This window comes from Hylobates moloch, unplaced genomic scaffold (genome assembly GCF_009828535.3).
Source record: "Hylobates moloch isolate HMO894 unplaced genomic scaffold, HMol_V3 SCAFFOLD_4, whole genome shotgun sequence".
In the NCBI taxonomy this organism is placed as follows: Eukaryota; Metazoa; Chordata; class Mammalia; order Primates; family Hylobatidae; genus Hylobates; species Hylobates moloch.
The window spans coordinates 40019674-40040138 of NW_026652279.1; the positions used below are offsets into that span (position 1 = coordinate 40019674).

Consider the following 20465-nt stretch of genomic DNA (forward strand, 5'->3'; position numbering starts at 1 on the left):
TTTTTTTTTTTTTTTTTTTGCTGTATTTCTGGAAGATTTTCCCACCTTCATCTTTTGATTCCAAAATTTTTTTCATTTTTGCCATTATATTCTTAATTTCTAAGGTTTTTTTTTTTTTTTTGTCTCATAGCTAGATTTTCTCTTTTTTTTTTTTTTTTTTTTTTGAGATGGCATCTCGCTCTGTCACCCAGGCTGGAGTGCAGTGGCATGATCTCAGCTCACTGCAACCTCTGCCTCCCGGGTTCAAGCGATTCTCCTACCTCAGCCTCCTGAGTAGCTAGGACTACAGGCGCCTGCCACCATGCCCAGCAAATTTTTATATTTTTAATAGAGACAGGGTTTCACCATGTTGGCCAGGATGGTTTTGATCTCTTGACCTCATGATCTGCCCGCCTCAGCCTCCCAAAATGCTGGGATTACAGGCATGAACCACCGCACCCGGCTGGTAGATTTTCTTCTCTTTCTAAGGCTAGTGGTGGTACTTTTGTTTTTTGACATTTTCTTATAATGAGTTTTTCTTTATAATTTTTAATTTATGCTATAGTGTTTCTTATTTACAATGTTGTCTCTTAAATCTTTGAGTACATTACATTTTCTCCCCTGGTAATCTCTTCTAAATTACCTTCTCTAGTTGGTTTTCTTCCCTTCCTTAATGTTAGCCATTCTTCAGGTGAAGGTTAATCCTCAATGTACTCTTCATGTTTAAGGGGAGGGTCTAAAAGCTTGTGAGTAGGACTTACCAACGGAGTTTCATTGCATGATGATCTTACTGAGCTTATTGGTAGCCCTTATCTCAGTATCTTTAGTTTCTCTTGGGCTGGTCAGATTTTCAAGAGAAGACTTCTCATTTCCTTTGCGGAGGGAAAAGGCCTTTTACCAGCACCCTTCAAGCTCAGTAGGGAAAAGGCTTCAAGCACTCAGGAAGCATGCATTCACTCTATTTGGAACAATACCCTTACCTGCAGCTGTGCCTCGCGTGCCATAGTCCACAGACACTTCTTTTACCTCTCGAGAGAATAAAATTAGTTGTCTGTTGGGGTAACAGAAAGTGTGGAGCTGAGGAGAGTATCTATAGATGAAGTTGTTTTCTGGCCAGGCACAGTGGCTCACACCTGTAATCCCAGCACTTTGGGAGGCCAAGGTGGAAGGATCATTTGAGACCAGCCTCAGCAACATACTGAGACTCCATCTCTCCAAAAAAAAAAAAAAAAAATTAAAAGAAATTGCTTCTTAAGCAGCTTTCATCTAGACCTCCTTATCTCAGCTATCACCTCCCTCCCACCCCCATCACCATATTTTCCAGAGGTACCTGATGCTGTTAATTCCTGAGCCTTTTGAAGATTCTGCAGAGTAAGTTCTACTGATTCTTGGATTTCTTACTGCCAGCTTTAGATTCTGTTTTCTCAGATCTGTTAAGTCAGTTACCACTTACTCATCTGCTTTTCAGCTTCCAAAATTAATTTTATTGCTGCTGATTCCTCTATTGTTTTTCCTGTTCTTGTGTTTTGTGCTTTAAAAAATGCTATTATTTTAGCTTTAGCAATGTTTCTAAGTGGGTGAAAGAGGTGTGTGAACAAGACCCCCATCTTTGCCCAGATGTCCTGACATTATTTCTCCCTTACTAAGCTTTTAATGAGTATTGGAAATAAAGAAGTTGAAAATATATCTGAAATGTAAGTAGGCAGTGTTGTTAATTAAAGGCAAGTCTGTCATCATCACTAACTTTATGTGTGAAGTGCATTAATTTGCTCGTTTACTTCTCATATTCTTATGAAAAAAAGTACTATAATTATCTTCATTTAATAGATGAGGAAAATTAGCCGGGGCGACAGAGCAAGACTGCCTCTCAAAAAAGAAAAAAAAGAGAGAGTATGAGGAACATGCATTGGGTCACACATCCAAGAAGTAGTAGGATATCTAACTCCAGAGCCTAAGTGTCCTTACCACTGATCAGCACTGCCTTCTTTATAATCAGTATCCGCTAAGCTACAGTTAAGATTGATAGCCCTGTAGGAAAGTTAAGAACCCTAACAAGGGCACATGACTAGTTCTTGTTTTAGGATGTGACCACCCACAGTGAAGCTATAGGTCTCTTAAGTCTACCCCACATCAGAATTGTAGCCCTAAAGTGAACTTAGGACCTTAGGAGCCAGGGGAAGGAGTGGAAGTTGCAGGAATAGTCAGACCTTATAGCCTTGATGGCAGCTCCATGGGTGATTTCCACCAGCCTAGCTGCATGTATTTCACCACTTTAGAGACTTATGCTGCAGTGATATGTCATCAGTGGACTGTTAGGTGCTGGTTTCATGTTGTGGTGTCTGACTACTTGGTAGGGAGCTACCAGTGACTTACAGTTAGATGAATGAGATGTGACAAATAATCCTTTTACTTTCCCTTTGGTTAAAGCTGAAGGAATTGAAGAATCTGCAGCAGCAATACTTACAGATTAATCAAGAGATCACTGAGTTACGTCCACTGAAGGCTCAACTTCAGGAGTATCAAGATAAGACAAAAACATTTCAGATTATGCAAGAAGAGCTCAGGCAGGAAAACCTCTCCTGGCAGCATGAGCTGCATCAGCTCAGGTACTATAATCCCTCCTTTTCAACTCTTTTCATTTTAACTTTTTATTTTGAAATAATTGTAGATTTGGGAAAATAGTGCAGAGAGGTTCTATGTATCCTTCACCCAGTTTCTTCCAGTGATGACATCTTACATAACTGTAGCACACTATCAAAACCAGGAAACTGCCATTGGTACAATTCACAGACCACATTCAGATTCCACCAGTTTTACATGCACTGATTTGAGTATCTGTGTGTGTGGTTCCATGCAATTTTGTGACATGTATATTTTGGCACCACCAAAACCAAAATACAGAACTACTCCATCACCACAAATACGTCCTTTGTGCTACTAGTTTATAGTCACGTTCCTCCCTTCCCTACCTTCCTCACATCCTTAACCCCTAGCAACCACCAATCTGTTTTCAATTTTGTCATTTTGAGAATGTTTTCTAACTGGAATCTTGCAGTATATAACCCTTTGAAATTGGCTTTTTTCATGTGCCATAATGCCCTTGAGATCCATCAGTTTTATTGTATGTATCAATAGTTCATTCTTTTTAGTATAAATAATGTTTCATATTATGAATATACCACTGTATTCACCTGTTGAAGGACATGCATATTGTTTTTAATTTTTAGCTATTCTAATACTACTACTATGAACATTTGTGTATAGGTTTTTGTGTGGACCTACGTTTTCATTTCTTTGGGATAATTGCCCAGGAGTACAAATGCTAGCTCATATAATAAGTGAATGTTTTGTTTTTTTAAGAAACTGCAAAACCACTCTGCATAATGGCCGAACATCTTTTTAATGTATGTATTTGACATCCATATATCCTCTTTGTTGAAATATCTGTTCATGTCTTTTGTCCATTTTCTAATTGGGTTAATTTTTTACTGTTAAGTTTTAAGCGGAACAGCTCCAGTCTACAGCTCCCAGCGTGAGCGACACAGAAGACTGGTGATTTCTGCATTTCCATTTGAGGTACCAGGTTCATCTCACTAGGGAGTGCCAAACAGTGGGTGCAGGACAATTGGTGCAGCGCACTGTGCACGAGCCGAAGCACAGCGAGGCATTGCCTCACTTGGGAAGTGCAAGGGGTCAGGGAGTTCCCTTTCCTAGTCAAAGAAAGGGGTAACAGACGGCACCTGGAAAATCGGGTCAGTCCCACCCTAATGCTGCACTTTTCCAACGGGCTTGGAAAACGGCACACCAGGAGATTGTGTCCCGCACCTGGCTCGGAGGGTCCTATGCCCATGGAGTCTCACTGATTGCTAGCACAGCAGTCTGAGATCAAACTGCAAGGCGGCAACGAGGCTTGGGGAGGGGCGCCCGCCATTGCCCAGGCTTGCTTAGGTAAACAAAGCAGCCAGGAAGCTCGAACTGGGTGGAGCCCACCGCCGCTCAAGGAGGCCTGCCTGCCTCTGTAGGCTCCACCTCTGGGGGCAGGGCACAGACAAACAAAAAGTCAGCAGGAACCTCTGCAGACTTAAATGTCCCTGTCTGACAGCTTTGAAGAGAGTAGTGGTTCTCCCAGCACGCAGCTGGAGATCTGAGAACAGGCAGACTGCCTCCTAAAGTGGGTCCCTGACCCCCAAGCAGCCTAACTGGGAGGCAGCCCCCAGTAGGGACAGACTGACACCTCACTTGGCCAGGTAATCCTCTGAGACAAAACTTCCAGAGGAACTATCAGACAGCTGAATTTGCGGTCTCACGAAAATCCACTGTTCTGCAGCCACCGCTGCTGACACCCAGCCAAACAGGGTCTGGAGTGGACCTCTAGCAAACTCCAACAGACCTGCAGCTGAGGGTCCTGTCTGGTAGAAGGAAAACTAACAAAGAGAAAGGACATCCACACCAAAAACCCATCTGTACATCACCATCATCAAAGACCAAAAGTAGATAAAACCACAAAGATGGGGAAAAAACAGAGCAGAAAAACTGGAAACTCTAAAAAGCAGAGCACCTCTCCTCCTTCAAAGGAATGCAGTTCCTCACCAGCAACGGAACAAAGCTGGACGGAGAATGACTTTGATGAGTTGAGAGAAGAAGGCTTCGGACGATCAAACTACTCCGAGCTATGGGAGGAAATTCAAAACAATGGCAAAGAAGTTAAAAACTTTGAAAAAAAATTAGACGAATGGATAACTAGAATAACCAATGCAGAGAAGGGCTTAAAGGAGCTGATGGAGCTGAAAGCCAAGTTTTGAGAACTATGCAAAGATTGCAGAAGCCTCGGTAGCTGATGCGATCGACTGGAAGAAAGGGTATCACTGATGGAAGATGAAATGAATGAAATGAAGCGAGAAGGGAAGTTTAGAGAAAAAAGAATAAAAAGAAATGAACAAAGCCTCCAAGAAACATGAAACTATGTGAAAAGACCAAACCTATGTCTGATTGGTGTACCTGAAAGTGATGGGGAGAATGGAACCAAGTTGGAAAACACTCTGCAAGATATTATCCAGGAAAACTTCCTCAATCTAGCAAGGCAGGCCAACATTCAGATTCAGGAAATACAGAGAATGCCACAAAGATACTCCTCAAGATGAACAACTCCAAGACACATAATTGTCAGGTTCACCAAAGTTGAAATGAAGGAAAAAATGTTAAGGGCGGCCAGAGAGAAAGGTCGGGTTACCCACAAAGGGAAGCCCATCAGACTAACAGCTGATCTCTCGGCAGAAACTCTACAAGCCAGAAGAGAGTGGGGGCCAATATTCAACATTCTTAAAGAAAAGAATTTTCAACCCAGAATTTCATATCCCGCCAAACTAAGCTTCATAAGTGAAGAAGAAATAAAACACTTTACAGACAAGCAAATGCTGAGTGATTTTGTCACCACCAGGCCTGCCCTAAAAGAGCTCCTGAAGGAAGCACTAAACATGGAAAGGAACAACCGGTACCAGCCACTGCAAAAACATGCCAAATTGTAAAGACCATCGAGGCTAGGAAGAAACCGCATCAACTAACAAGCAAAATAACCAACTAACATCATAATGACAGGATCAAATTCACACATAACAATATTAACTTTAAATGTAAATGGGCTAAATGCCCCAATTAAAAGACACAGACTGGCAAATTGGATAAGGAGTCAAGACCCATCAGTGTGCTGTATTCAGGAAACCCATCTCACTTGCAGAGACACACATAGACTCAAAATAAAGGGATAGAGGAAGATCTATCAAGCAAATGGAAAACAAAAAAAGGCAGGGGTTGCAATCCTAGTCTCTGATAAAATAGACTTTAAGCCAACAAACATCAAAAGAGACAAAGAAGACCATTACATAATGGTAAAGGGATCAATTCAACAAGAAGACCTAACTATCCTAAATATATATGCACCCAACACAGGAGCACCCAGATTCATAAAGCAAGTCCTGAGCGACCTACAAAGGGACTTAAACTCCCACACAATAATAATGGGAGATTTTAACACCCCACTGTCAACATTAGACAGATCAATGAGACAGAAAGTTAACAAGGATATCCAGGAATTGAACTCAGCTCTGCACAAAGTGGACCTAATAGACATCTACAGAACTCTCCACCCCAAATCAACAGAATATACATTTTTTTCAGCACCACACCACACCACACCTATTCCAAAATTGACCACATAGTTGGAAGTAAAGCTCTCCTCAGCAAATGTAAAAGAATAGAAATTATAACAAACTGTCTCCCAGACCACAGTGCAATCAAACTAGAAATGAGGGTTAAGAAACTCACTCAAAACCGCTCAACTACATGGAAACTGAACAACCTGCTCCTGAATGACTACTGGGTACATAACGAAATGAAGGCAGAAATAAAGATGTTCTTTGAAACCAACGAGAACAAAGACACAATATACCAGAATCTCTGGGACACGTTCAAAGCAGTGTGCAGAGGGAAATTTATAGCACTAAATGCTCACAAGAGAAAGCAGGAAAGATCCAAAATTGACACCCTAACATCACAATTAAAAGAACTAGAAAAGCAAGAGCACACACATTCAAAAGCTAGCAGAAGGCTAGAAATAACTAAAATCAGAGGAGAACTGAAGGAAATAGAGACACAAAAAACCCTTCAAAAAATTAATGAATCCAGGAGCTGGTTTTTTGAAAAGATCAACAAAATTGATAGACCGCTAGCAAGACTAATAAAGAAGAAAAGAAAGAAGAATCAAATAGATGCAATAAAAAATGAAAAAGGGGATATCACCACCGATCCCACAGAAATACAATCTACCATCAGAGAATAATACAAACACCTCTATGCAAATAAACTAGAAAATCTAGAAGAAATGGATAAATTCCTCGACAAATACACCCTCCCAAGACTAAATCAGGAAGAAGTTGAATCTCTGAATAGACCAATAACAGGCTCTGAAATTGTGGCAATAATCAATAGCTTACCAACCAAAAAGAGTCCAGGACCTGATGGATTCACAGCTGAATTCTACCAGAGGTACAAGGAGGAACTGGTACCATTCCTTCTGAAACTATTCCAATCGATAGAAAAAGAGGGAATCTGCCCTAACACATTTTATGAGGCCAGCATCGTCCTGATACCAAAGCCTGGCAGAGACATAACCAAAAAAGAGAATTTCAGACCAATATCCTTGATGAACATTGATGCAAAAATCCTCAATAAAATACTGGCAAACCGAATCCAGCAGCACATCAAAAAGCTTATACACCATGATCAAGTGGGCTTCATCCCTGGGATGCAAGGCTGGTTCAACATATGCAAATCAATAAATGTAATCCAGCATATAAACAGAACCAAAGACAAAAACCACATGATTATCTCAATAGATGCAGAAAAGGACTTTGACAAAATTCAACAACCCTTCATGCTAAAAACTCTCAATAAATTAGGTATTCATGGGACATATCTCAAAATAATAAGAGCTATCTATGACAAACCCACAGCCAATATCATACTGAATGGGCAGAAACTGGAAGCATTCCCTTTGAAAACTGGCACAAGACAGGGTTGCCCTCTCTCACCACTCCTATTCAACATAGTGCTGGAAGTTCTGGCCAGGGCAATCAGGCAGAAGAAGGAAATAAAGGGTATTCAATTAGGAAAAGAGGAAGTCAAATTGTCCCTGTTTGCAGATGACATGATTGTATATCTAGAAAACCCCATTGTCTCAGCCCAAAATCTCCTTAAGCTGATTAGCAACTTCAGCAAAGTCTCAGGATACAAAATCAATGTACAAAAATCACAAGCATTCTTGTACACCAATCACAGACAAACAGAGAGCCAAATCATGAGTGAACTCCCATTCACAATTGCTTCAAAGAGAATAAAATACCTAGGAATCCAACTTACAAGGGATGTGAAGGACCTCTTCAAGGAGAACTACAAACCACTGCTCAATGAAATAAAAGAGGATACAAACAAATGGAAGAACATTCCATGCTCATGGGTTGGAAGAATCTATATCATGAAAATGGCCATACTGCCCAAGGTAATTTATAGATTCAATGCCATCCCCATGAAGCTACCAATGACTTTCTTCACAGAATTGGAAAAAACTACTTTAAAGTTCATATGGAATCAAAAAAGAGCCCGCATCGCCAAGTCAATCCTAAGCCAAAAGAACAAAGCTGGAGGCATCACGCTACCTGACTTCAAACTATACTACAAGGCTACAGTAACCAAAACAGCATGGTACTGGTACCACAACAGAGACATAGATCAATGTAACAGAACAGAGGACTCAGAAATAATGCCGCATATCTACAGCTATCTGATCTTTGACAAACCTGACAAAAACAAGAAATGGGGAAAGGATTCCCTATTTAATAAATGGTGCTGGGAAAACTGGCTAGCCATATGTAGAAAGCTGAAACTGGATCCCTTCCTTACACCTTATACAAAAATTAATTCAAGATGGATTAAAGACTTACATGTTAGACCTAAAACCATAAAAACCCTAGGAGAAAACCTAGGCAATACCTTTCAGGACATAGGCATGGGCAAGGACTTCATGTCTAAAACACCAAAACCAATGGCAACAAAAGCCAAAACTGACAAATGGGATCTAATTAAACTAAAGAGTTTCTGCACAGCAAAAGAAACTACCATCAGAGTGAACAGGCAACCTACAAAATGGGAGAAAATTTTCGCAACCTACTCATCTGACAAAGGGCTAATATCCAGAATCTACAATGAACTCAAACAAATTTACAAGAAAAAAACAAACAATCCCATCAAAAAGTGGGCGAAGGACATGAACAGAGACTTCTCAAAAGAAGACATTTATGCAGCCAAAAAACACATGAAAAAATGCTCATCATCACTGGTCATCAGAGAAACGCAAATCAAAGCCACAATGAGATACCATCTCACACCAGTCAGAATGGCCATCATTAAAAAGTCAGGAAACAACAGGTGCTGGAGAGGATGTGGAGAAATAGGAACACTTTTACACTGTTGGTGGGACTGTAGACTAGTTCAACCATTGTGGAAGTCAGTGTGGCAATTCCTCAGGGATCTAGAACTAGAAATACCATTTGACCCAGCCATCCCATGACTGGGTATATACCCAAAGGACTATAAATCATGCTGTTATAAAGACACATGCACACGTATGTTTATTGCAGCACTATTCACAATAGCAAAGACTTGGAACCAACCCAAATGTCCAACAATGATAGACTGGATTAAGAAAATGTGGCACATATACACCATGGAATACTATGCAGCCATAAAAAATGATGAGTTCATGTCCTTTGTAGGGACATGGATGAAACTGGAAACCATCATTCTCAGTAAACTATCACAAGGACAAAAAACCAAACACCACATGTTCTCACTCATAGGTGGGAATTGAACAATGAGAACTCATGGACACAGGAAGGGGAACATCACACTCCGGGGACTGTTGTGGGGTGGGGGGAGGGGGGAGGGACAGCATTAGGAGATATACCTAATGCTAAATGACGAGTTAATGGGTGCAGCAAACCAACATGGCACATGGATACATATGTAACAAACCTGCACATTGTGCACATGTACCCTAAAACCTAAAGTGTAATAAAAAAAAAAAAGTTTTAAGCATTCTTTATATATTATAGGTATGTGTTCTGTGTTTGATTTGTGGTTTGCAAATATTTTTCCTCAATTTGCAGCTTATCTTTTCATCTCCCTCAACAGGGTCTTTTTAATTTTGATGAAATCCAATTTATTGATTGTTTTCTCTTTATCATTCAGATTTGGTATTTTCTATTTGATTTTCAAGTTCTCTGCTTCCTACCTCCATTCTGCTATGGCATCCAGTGAGTTAGCTTTTTATTTTGGATGTTGTATTTTTCAGTTCTAAAATTTCCATTCAGTTCTTCTTTATATCTTCTATTTCTTTGCTGAAGCTTTCTATACTTTTTCCAGTATGTTAGTAATCACTTGTTTAAGCATTTCTATGATGGCTGCTGTAATATCCTTGTCATATAATTCTAATATCTGTGTCACCTCAGTGTTATAATCTGTTGATTTCCTTTTCTTAATCAAGTTGTGGTTTTCCTGGTTCTTGGTATGATGACTGATTTTTAGTTATATTCTGGACATTTTGGAGATTATAAGACTTTCCGTCTTATTTGAATCTTCTGTGTTAGCAGGCTTCACTGACACCACACCAACAGGGGAAGGAAGACACTAGGTGGATGGTGAACTCCAGGCACCCCATTCAACTTTCGTTGATACCCCTAAAAGGAAAGGATGCCCTGATACTGCCAGGAGGAAGTGGAAGTCCATGCTCCCCACATGGCCTCCATTGATACTGTGCTGGAAGGAATGGAGAGGGGCATTCCTCAAGTCTGGGAATCCCTAGCTGGTTTGCCACCATCTTTCTAAATTTTCTTATGTTTGTTTTTATTTATAAGGCCCAAGGGTTTTATCTATGCAGGTTAAGTATTCCTTATCTGAAATGCTTGGGATTGGAAGTGTTTTGGATTGCGGATTTTTTTGGATTTTGGAATATTTCACCAGGTGGTGGTGAAAATCCAGGCTATCCGCTTAGCCTCCACTGACACTATGGGGAATGGTTGAAGAGGGGCATCTTGTTACCACTGGGTAGTACTCAAAGTCCAGATTCCCCACTTGATCTCTTCTGATACCACCTCTGCAGGGACAAGAAATAGTGCCTTATTAACCTTGTTACGGTGGAGGAGGATGTCCAGGCCCCACATGTTGCCTCCACTGTTAGCACAGTGGGAGTGGGGGGAGGAGGGGCAGTCGGAGAGAGGCATCTTCTTAGCACTAGGTGATCGTAAGAGTCCAAGCTCCATACTTGGCCTTTTCTGACACTACTCCAGTAAGGAGGGTGAGGTGTACCTTGTTATCACCAGCCAAGAATGTACCTAGCTTATCTACCAGGTCTTTGTTAATGGGAGTGGTGAGATACTGTGTTTTTTCCATGTTGTTTGCCTGGAGTATGGTGGTTATTATCATTAATGTCTCTGTCTAGCTAGACTGTCCCTTCCTAGTCCTTTGGCAAGACTGAGTAAACTTGGTACTCACTGGTGTTTCCGGGTCATGGAATTCTCCAGTATCCAGTTTGGGATACGCAGAATACAAATGGTAAACCAAGGAACTTGCCACCATGTCATTCCTCAAGTCTGGGAATCCCTAGCTGGTTTGCCACCATCTTTCTAAATTTTCTTATGTTTGTTTTTATTTATAAGGCCCAAGGGTTTTATCTATGCAGGTTAAGTATTCCTTATCTGAAATGCTTGGGATTGGAAGTGTTTTGGATTGCAGATTTTTTTGGATTTTGGAATATTTGCATTATCTAATGAGCATTTCCTTTGAGTGTCATGTCAGTGCTCAAAAAGTTTTGGATTTTGAAGTATTTCTGATTTTCCGATTAGGGATGCTCAGCCTTAGTTGGCGGAATAAGGAGAAATGTGTCTATTTTATCTTGTCTAGAACCAGAAATCATAGCTTTTTTCTTTTTAAGGAACAGAACAATAATAATGCTATCATGGCAGAAGAAATTAAGATAGGAGCTATAATTCTGATTGTTTTTTTAATTCAGTTTTTCTAACAAATTTAATCCCAAGATTAAACACTTAGTGTATAAAAACAGGTCTAGTTGTTGCAGCTTCATTTTTGGGAGGTTGTTACTGTTTAACTTAAGATGGTTCATGCTGCCTTAATAAATTCAAACTTGGCCGGGTGCGGTGGCTCACACCTGTAGTCCTAGCACTTTGGGAGGCCAAGGCAGGTAGATCATCTGAGGTCAGGAGTTCGAGACCAGCCTGGCCATCTCTACCAAAAATACAAAAATTAGCTGGGCATGGTGGCGGGCGCCTGTAATCCCAGCTGCTTGGGAGACTGAGGCAGGAGAATTGCTTGAACCCGGGAGGTGGAGGTTGCAGTGAGCCAACATCATGCCACTGCACTCTAGCCTGGGCAACAGAGTGAGACCCTGTTTCAAAAAAAAAAAATATTCAAAAAGCTTTCAAGATTTGATATTAAAAGGAGAATTACCATGTTGGACATTGCTGCTGATCAAGCAGCACCTGCTTTGTCTCACCAATGCTAGAGGACAAGAGGCAAATGAATACAGAAAATATGAGTTGGAGTCTCAATTTCTATCCAGCTTACAAGGGGCCATTAGAATGACAACTGTCAGTATAGTATAAATATCATAACATCTCTAAGAGAGTTCTTAATGTTCAGACACAGGAGATTTCAAACCTTAAGCAACATTGATATAGCAAAATGCTTTTTAGAATTTAATGATTTAAACTTTATGGAGTAAAATTACATCTAAAAGATTTTCATATTTAACATCTTTATGGACTTGATTATAAGTGAACATTTATCAAGCTCATTGCATGGAGTTGGCAGCTTCCCCAGATAATACAAGAACAAATTTTTTCTTTAAACAAATGATGATGATTGCAGAGCAAGTAAAAAGAAAAAGGCAAAACAACTGAGTTTTGCTCTCTAGAAATATAAATTTGTTTCTTCTTTTGAAATTGAATCTCAAGAGAAAAGATAAATTGCTCCATTTTAACCTCCATTTTTCTTCAGGGAATAGCACCCCAGCTTTATTCTGTTAGAATCTTAATTTAACATCAAAAGTTTAGGTGCTTTCTGTGTCCTTCAGATGCACTTGAATTTAGGGCCCTCCAAAGGTGATTGGTAGCATATCAGAGCATCTCTTCATACCTCTCATATTATCTCCACATCACCTAGAACTATAGAAATATTAAAGTGTTCAGCTACTAGTGTAAACCTAAGAAGAGCTGCAAAGCTCTAAAGGCTTATTTCCTGCAGCCTTTCTTCTTTAAATTTCCTCTAGTGGCAATCTAAAAGGATATTTATTTTCCTTATTTCCTTATATAATTGACCCTTAGGGAAGAGAAAGGAGATAGAGAAAAAAAATTTCTGTTTTTTTCCCCACATTTTCTCTTTCCACCTTTTTATTAGCCTTTCTTTCTTTACCTTCCAGATTTGAGTAACTGAAGATAAGCAAAGTGCTGAGGTTACAGGTGCGAGCCACCATGCCCAGTTACAAGTATATTTTTACCTGTGATTGTGTCATGTATTTTCTAGGATGGAGAAGAGTTCCTGGGAAATACATGAGAGGAGAATGAAGGAACAGTACCTTATGGCTATCTCAGATAAAGATCAGCAGCTCAGTCATCTGCAGAATCTTATAAGGGAATTGAGGTCTTCTTCCTCCCAGACTCAGCCTCTCAAAGTGCAATACCAAAGACAGGTGAGTAATTTCAATGCTGATTGTTACTCAGAGATAAATTTTTAAACAAATGATGATGATTGCAAGGTTTTGTTTTTTTTTTTAAGTCACTACCCAGAAAGCATCAGCTTCCTACAAATTAAGTGTCCATCTGCCACTATTAAGTGCCCATAAGCCACCTTATGACTTCTATGGGGCGGACAGGATTTCTAGAGGGAAGGAATTAAGCATACGCAATCTTAGGAGAGAATCTCATCAATGTTTGTGTCCTGGCAGGCATCCCCAGAGACATCAGCTTCCCCAGATGGGTCACAAAATCTGGTTTATGAGACAGAACTTCTCAGGACCCAGCTCAATGACAGCTTAAAGGAAATTCACCAAAAGGAATTAAGAATTCAGCAACTGAACAGCAAGGTAAGTGTTTCTTGTTAGACTGGAATTCAGTTTCTTTTTTCCATGACTGGAACAAGAAGGCAAGTAGAAGCATAGAGTCCCAGCTGTAGCATATCTTAGGGTACAGAAGTTTCACCTTTCTCAGAACCTGGGTGCTTATTCCAAAGCACTGGACACAGGGCCATTTCTTGTTCTTTGCCCTTGGTGAGTCCTTGGGAATGACTGGATAAATCCAGACAGTAAGAGTAAAGAAGCCAACTACTTTAGGAAGCCTTCCCCCTGACCTGTATCACTTGTAGTAATGCTGAGGCTACTCCCTACCCCACCCTCTTAAGAATTGTCCTCTTGTTGCTCACTGACTATTCAAAATACTCTTCAGTGGCACCTGCCCTAGTTCTGCCCTCTTGAGAGGAACTCAGCTAAGTAGTCTATGATAGAACTACAAGATATTTAGAGATCAGTCAGAATCAGAAGTCCAGAGATTAGCTTTGAGGAGAGCCAAGAATGCCCAAAAATTGTATGCACAATAGTGTGTGTGTGTGTGTAAGCTTTTCATCACAAGAACTCATCAGTTGACCAAGGGGTCTGTGTTCCAAAAATGATAAAGATCGCTAGACTGTTTTCACAGATGAGGAAAAAGGCCCTGGAGTAGTAAGTAACTTGCCTGAGGTGTTAGGAGGAAGTCAGTCTGAGATAAACATGATCATGCATGTGGAAAAGCACAGTGCCTGCATATATAGTAGGTACTTATTAAATGCAGTTAAATTCAACTAATTGACACTGAAGTATCAGAGACTACACTATTAACTTGGAGGAGACATTTGCAGTTTTTAAAGTCTGCAGGCCCAACTGAATTAGTTAAACTGCAGACGCTTTATTGGTAGATTTGTCTGGGAGTTTTCAAAGGGACTCCAGAGCAGCTCCCATGGAGTTCCCCTTCCAGCGAATCAGCTATTTCCAGAAGTTCCACCCTTTACAGCTCTAGCCTGTCTCTTTTTTCTGTAAACTAACCCCCATCTCAGCCCTGTTACATTTACTCTCCAAACATTAGACTCTGAATCACATTGGGCATTTGTCTGTCTAGGACAGTGTTTTAAACTGAAATTCAGGACCATTAATGAATGATGAAATCATTTTGGTGGGTAACAACTAAAACAAATTTTAATGTTTTATTGAAGTAAAACATACAGAAAAGTAAACAAATCATAAGTACAGATGATATATTTTCACAAAGTGAAGATACCCATATCATCAGCACCCAGATCTAGAATCAGAACATACCAGAACTCCAGAAGTCCCTTGTGTCTTCTGTTCACTCCTACCCACTTAGAACTACATATAAATGGAGTCATACCTTCTCTTTTGTATTGCTTCATTTATTTTGTGAGATTCATCCATGTCGTTGCATATAGTGTCATTTTTCTGCTCTCATGCTGTGTAGTATTGCATTTTAGGCATATAACACAATCTCTATTCTGTTGAAGGACATTTGGGCTTCTCCAGTTTGGGGCTATTACAAACAGTGCAGTTGGTGTTTTTGCAAAAAAAAGAAATGAGGTAAAAACATGTATGTAATATATAATAAAGAATATGTCTGTCTTTGACAAACTTTAGTTTTAATTGTATATATTTATATACTGGGTTCTAAGTCATAAAGTTGTGTTTTTTAACACCTTTATTGAGATATGTAATTCCACTTAAAGTGTGAGAAACACTGCATAGGTAGGTCACTGTCATTCTGAGTGAGAAGCAGTTTTTCCTTTAGAACTCAACTGTAAGAAAGGCACCTCATTCCTAGCCTTATTCAGTCACTAAACTAATAACTATTATTTGTCTTCCATGAGCCTGGCTGTATGCTAGATACTGAGGATATACATATTCCTTCATGAGCTTAGTCTCACTCTGAATGAGTCCCAGCTAAATAGGAGAATTGCTTCTTGGGCCCCAGAATGAGATTGTAGTAGATGGGCTGTCAGCATAGATTGTTCTTCTCTAAGCCACTGCCCTAATTCTTTCTTCAGATGTTCAGGTTTTATATTTATAGTTGGCCCTTCATATTGGTGGTTTCTGCATTCACAGATTTAACTAACTGTAGATTGAAAATATTCAGGAAAAAGCATGAATTTTAAAAATACAGTGTAACAACTATTTATATAGCATTTGTATTGTATTAGGTATTATAAGTAATCTAGAGATTATTTAAAGTATATGGGAGGCCACAGGTAACATTGTACTGAACACGGAAAAATTGAAGGCCTTTCCTCTAAGATCCGGAATAAGACAAGGATGCCTACTTTCACCACTGTTATTCAATATATTACTAGACACCCTAGCTAGAGCAATTAGGCAAAATAAAAAATAAAAATAAAGCGCATCCAGATTGGAAAGGAAGAGGTCAAATCAGCCTTTTTTGCGATGATATGACCTTATACTTAGAAAAACCTAAAAGAATCCACCAAAAAACTGTTAGAACTGATAAATGAATTCAGTAAAGTTGCAGGAGACAAAATCAAGAGGCAAAAATCAGTAGCATTTATATATGCCAACAGCAAACAATCTGGAAAAGAAATCAAGAAAGCAATCCCAGTCAGCCATGGTGGCTCATGCCTGTAATCCTTGCACTTTGGGAGGCCAAGGTGGGCGGATCACTTGAGGCCAGGAGTTTGAGACCAGTCTGGCCAACATGGCGAAATCCCTTCTGTACTAAAAATACAAAAATTAGCCAGGCATGGTGGTGCATGCCTGTAATCCCAGCTACTCGGGTGGCTGAGGCATGTGAATCACTTGAACCTGGGAGGTGGAGGTTGCAGTGAGCCAAGATCGCACCACTGCACTCCAGCCTAGGTGACAGAGTAAGACTGTGTTTCAAAAATAGATAGATAGATAGATAGATAGATAGATAGATAGATAGATAGATAGTAGATAGATAGATAGATAGATAGATAGATAGATAGATAGATAGATAGCAATCCCATTTATAATAGCTACAAAGAATTTAAAATACTTAGGAATCAATTTAACCAAAGAAATGAAAGATTTATAAAACACTGTGAAAGAAATTGAAGAGGACACTAAAAAAGGAAAGATATTTCATGCTCATGGATTAGAAGAATTAATATCATTAAAATGACAGTACTACACAAAGCAATCTACAGATTAAATGCAATCCCTATCAAAATACCAATGACATTCTTCACAAAAATGGAAAAAAAAAATTTAATGTGTATGTAACCACAAAAATCTTGATTAAAAAGAGGAAAACTGGGCCGAATGTGGTGGCTCACGCCTGTAATCCCAGCACTTTGGGAAGCCGAGGTGAGTGGATCACCTGAGGTCAGGAGTTTGAGAACAGCCTGGCCAACATGGTGAAACTGCGTTTCTACTAAAAATACAAAAATTAGCTGGGCGTGATGGCAGGGGCCTGTAATCCCAGCTAGTCGGGCGGCTGAGGCAGAGAATTGCTTGAACCCGGGAGGTGGAGGTTACAGTGAGCTGAGATCACGCCACTGCACTCCAGCCTTGGTGACAGAGCGAGACTTTGTCTCAAAAAACAAACAAACAAACAAAAAAACACAAAACAAAGCTGGAAGCATCACACTACCTGTTTAATGAGCATGATACTGGCATAAAACAGACACACAGACCACCAATGAAACAATTAAAAACCCAGGTATAAAGCCAGGCATTTAGGGGCAACTTGTCTTTGACAAAGGCACCAAGAACATACGATGGAGAAAGGACAATCTCTCCAATAAATAGTGCTGGGAAAACTGGATATCTATATGCAGAAAAATAAAACTAGACTCCTATCTCTCATCATACAAAAATCAAATCAAAATGGATTAAAGACTTAATTCTAAGATCCGAAACTATGAAACTACTAGAGCAAAACTTGCGGAAATGCTTCAGGACATGGATCTGGCCAAGGCTTTTTTTGTGTAAGTCCTGAAGAGTACAGGCAACCGAGGCAAAAATAGATAAATGGGATTATAGCAAGTAAAAGGCTTCTGTACAGCAAAGGAAGCAATCAACAGAGTGAAGAGACAATCCACAGAATGAGAGAAAACATTTGCAAACTACCCATATAACAAGGGATTAATAACCAGAATATATAAGGGACTCAAACAATTAAATAGCAAGAAAACAAATAACTCAATTTAAAAATGGGCAAAAGATCTGAATAGACATTTCTCAAAAGAAGACATATAAATGGCCAACAGATATAAAAAAAAAATACTCAGCATCACTAATCATCAGAGAATTGTAAATCAAAGCTATAGTGAGATGTCATCTCACCTCTGCTGAAATGGCTTTTATCAAAAAGACAGGCAGTAACAAATGCTGGCAAGGATGTAGAGAAAGGGGGAACTCCCATACACTGTTAGCAATGTAAGTTAGTACAGCCACTGTGGAGAACAGTATGGAGGTATCTCAAAAAGCTAAAAATAGAACTACCATATGATCCAGCAACCCACATATCTAAAAGAAAGGAAATCAATATATGAAAAAGACATCTGTACTCCCATGTTTATTGGAGCACTATTCATAAAAAACAAAACAGAATCAACCTAAGTACCCATCAACAGATGAATAGATAAAGAATGTGGTATATGTACACAAAGGAATATTATTCAGCTATAAAGAGGTATGAAATTCTGTCATTTGTGGCAACATAGATGAAACTGGAGGACATTATGTTAAGTGAAATAAGCCAAGAACAGAAAGACAAATATCACATTCTCACTCATGTGGGAGCAAAAAAAAGTGAATCTCATGAAGATAGAGAGTGCATTGGTAGTTACTAAAGGCTAGGAAGGATAAAGGAGAGGAAGGAATGAAGAGAAGTTGATTAATGGGTACAAATACATGGTTTGATAGAAGAAATAAGACCTAGTGTTAGGTAAATCAATAGGTGATTATAGTTTACCACAATCTATTGTATATTTCAAAATAGCTAGAAGAGAAGAACTTAAATGCTTCTAGCATAAAGGAAAGACAAATACTTAAGGTGATGGATATTCCAGATACACTGATTTGATCTTAACAAATTATATGAATATATTACATTATAGTTTATATCCTGAAACTATGTACATCTATTATGCATGAATTAAAAAAAAATTTAAGTATATGGGAGGTTGTGTACAAGTTATATGCGAATACCCTGCCATTATATATAAGGGACTCGAGCGTCCTCGAATTTTGGTATACTGGGAGTTGGGAGTCCAGGGGTGGTCCTGAAACCAATACCCCATAGATAAAAAGGGATGACTGCATTTCTACCAGCTGTTTGGATGTTTGTATGTAATGTAAGAATGTGCTAGAAACTTAAAAACATGAGATGGATGATTAGTGACATAATGTAGTCTAAATTGTTCCCTCCTATTTCATTTTTACAGGTATAGATACAGTGAAATATAGTAGCTTATAAGCTAGAGGAGAGGTCGGCAAACTTTTCCTTCAGGCTCAGACAATATTTTAGGTTTGTTGACTGTACGGTCTTTGTTAACAACTACTCATCTTTGCATTTGTAACACAAAAGCAGCCTAGACAATATAGAATCAATTGGGCTGGTTGTGTTCCAGTAAAACCTTATTTACGATAAAAGGGCAGCAGGCCCTGGATCATAGTTTGCCAACCCCTAAACTAGAAGGACCTATGTTTTTGTTTTTGGTATGGTTTGGACTGTTCATTGTGGCCAAGAAAATTAACTTCCTCTTAGGTTAAAGGAAGAACATGTTGTTCCCTGTCTCAGAATCCAATAGTTGTCATTGTACCCAGTTAACTCTCTTCAAATTAGTATCACTTCCCAAATAGTTACATCCTTTCCTATTCCCACCTCCTCCCACAACCCCCCCCCCAAAAAAAACCTATAATTTTCTTAACTTTCCTTGCTAGACTGTCAGATTGGACACCATCAGATAGTAGATAGAGTCTAGACTTGGAATCAAGAACCACACTTGAGTCCTGGTTTGACATCTACTAGCCATTTGTAAACAAGGACAGAAATCCTTTCTCTACCTCTCTCAAATAAGATGATACTGGTGAAAGTACTTTGTAAGCTAACATTGCTCTTCCGAATGACAAACACAAAAAACAACCCTACATCTGAAGAGCAATTTTCAGCTAACAGAGCACTTTTACAAGTATGTATGGATTATCTCGTTCTAATTTTCTATATGCATCAAATGCCCTTTCTCACAGTTGTCTCTAGAAAACTGTCGCCTCTCCTCTAAAACATTGTTTGTTTCAACTTTTTTTCACAAAAACTTACAAAAAAGAATCATCAAGAAAAAACTGAACATGCAACTGGTATACTGGGTTCCTCTCATATAATGTACATGGATGGTCCTACAGTAGATAACTTGGAGAGACATCTCTGTGGTTATTAATGTACCTGGAGGCTAATCACAGCTAAAACTTAAAACTTGACAGCCTGCAAGTGAGAGAATTATAGTTCCAGAGTACCAAATTCAAATCAATGGGTAGAAGCTACAATAGGTAAAGTTTTCATTCCATATAAAAACGAATTTTCAGTTTTTTAAATGGTTTGGGTTGCTTTGTCAGGTAGTGGGCGCCCTGACACTGAACACGTTCAAGGGAAGACTGAACGATGACCTGTTAGTCATGCAGTAGAGGAGAGTCCTGCTTTAAGGGACTGGAATGTTTCTACCTGGGAGAATCTATGCTCTCAACACAGTTTCTGACATATACATATACATGTTGGGATTTATTCTGTTTCTCCCGTCTACCACATATTATAATTTTTTATTCTATTCTCTCAGTAACTTATAACTCT

At 39.3% G+C, this 20465-nt stretch overlaps 1 protein-coding gene across 6 annotated transcripts in view; it reads left to right on the top strand.

Moving 5' to 3' along the window:
* Nucleotides 1-20465, top strand: part of GOLGB1 (golgin B1) — a 93857-nt gene that overhangs the window by 66966 nt on the left and 6426 nt on the right. For all 6 annotated transcript variants that reach the window (XM_032150050.2, XM_032150052.2, XM_032150053.2 and 3 more), the window contains 3 exons: nucleotides 2407-2585; nucleotides 13129-13294; nucleotides 13550-13687. In XM_032150050.2, the coding sequence (XP_032005941.1) occupies nucleotides 2407-2585; nucleotides 13129-13294; nucleotides 13550-13687 (483 nt within the window). The remainder of the gene's footprint in view (nucleotides 1-2406; nucleotides 2586-13128; nucleotides 13295-13549; nucleotides 13688-20465) is intronic.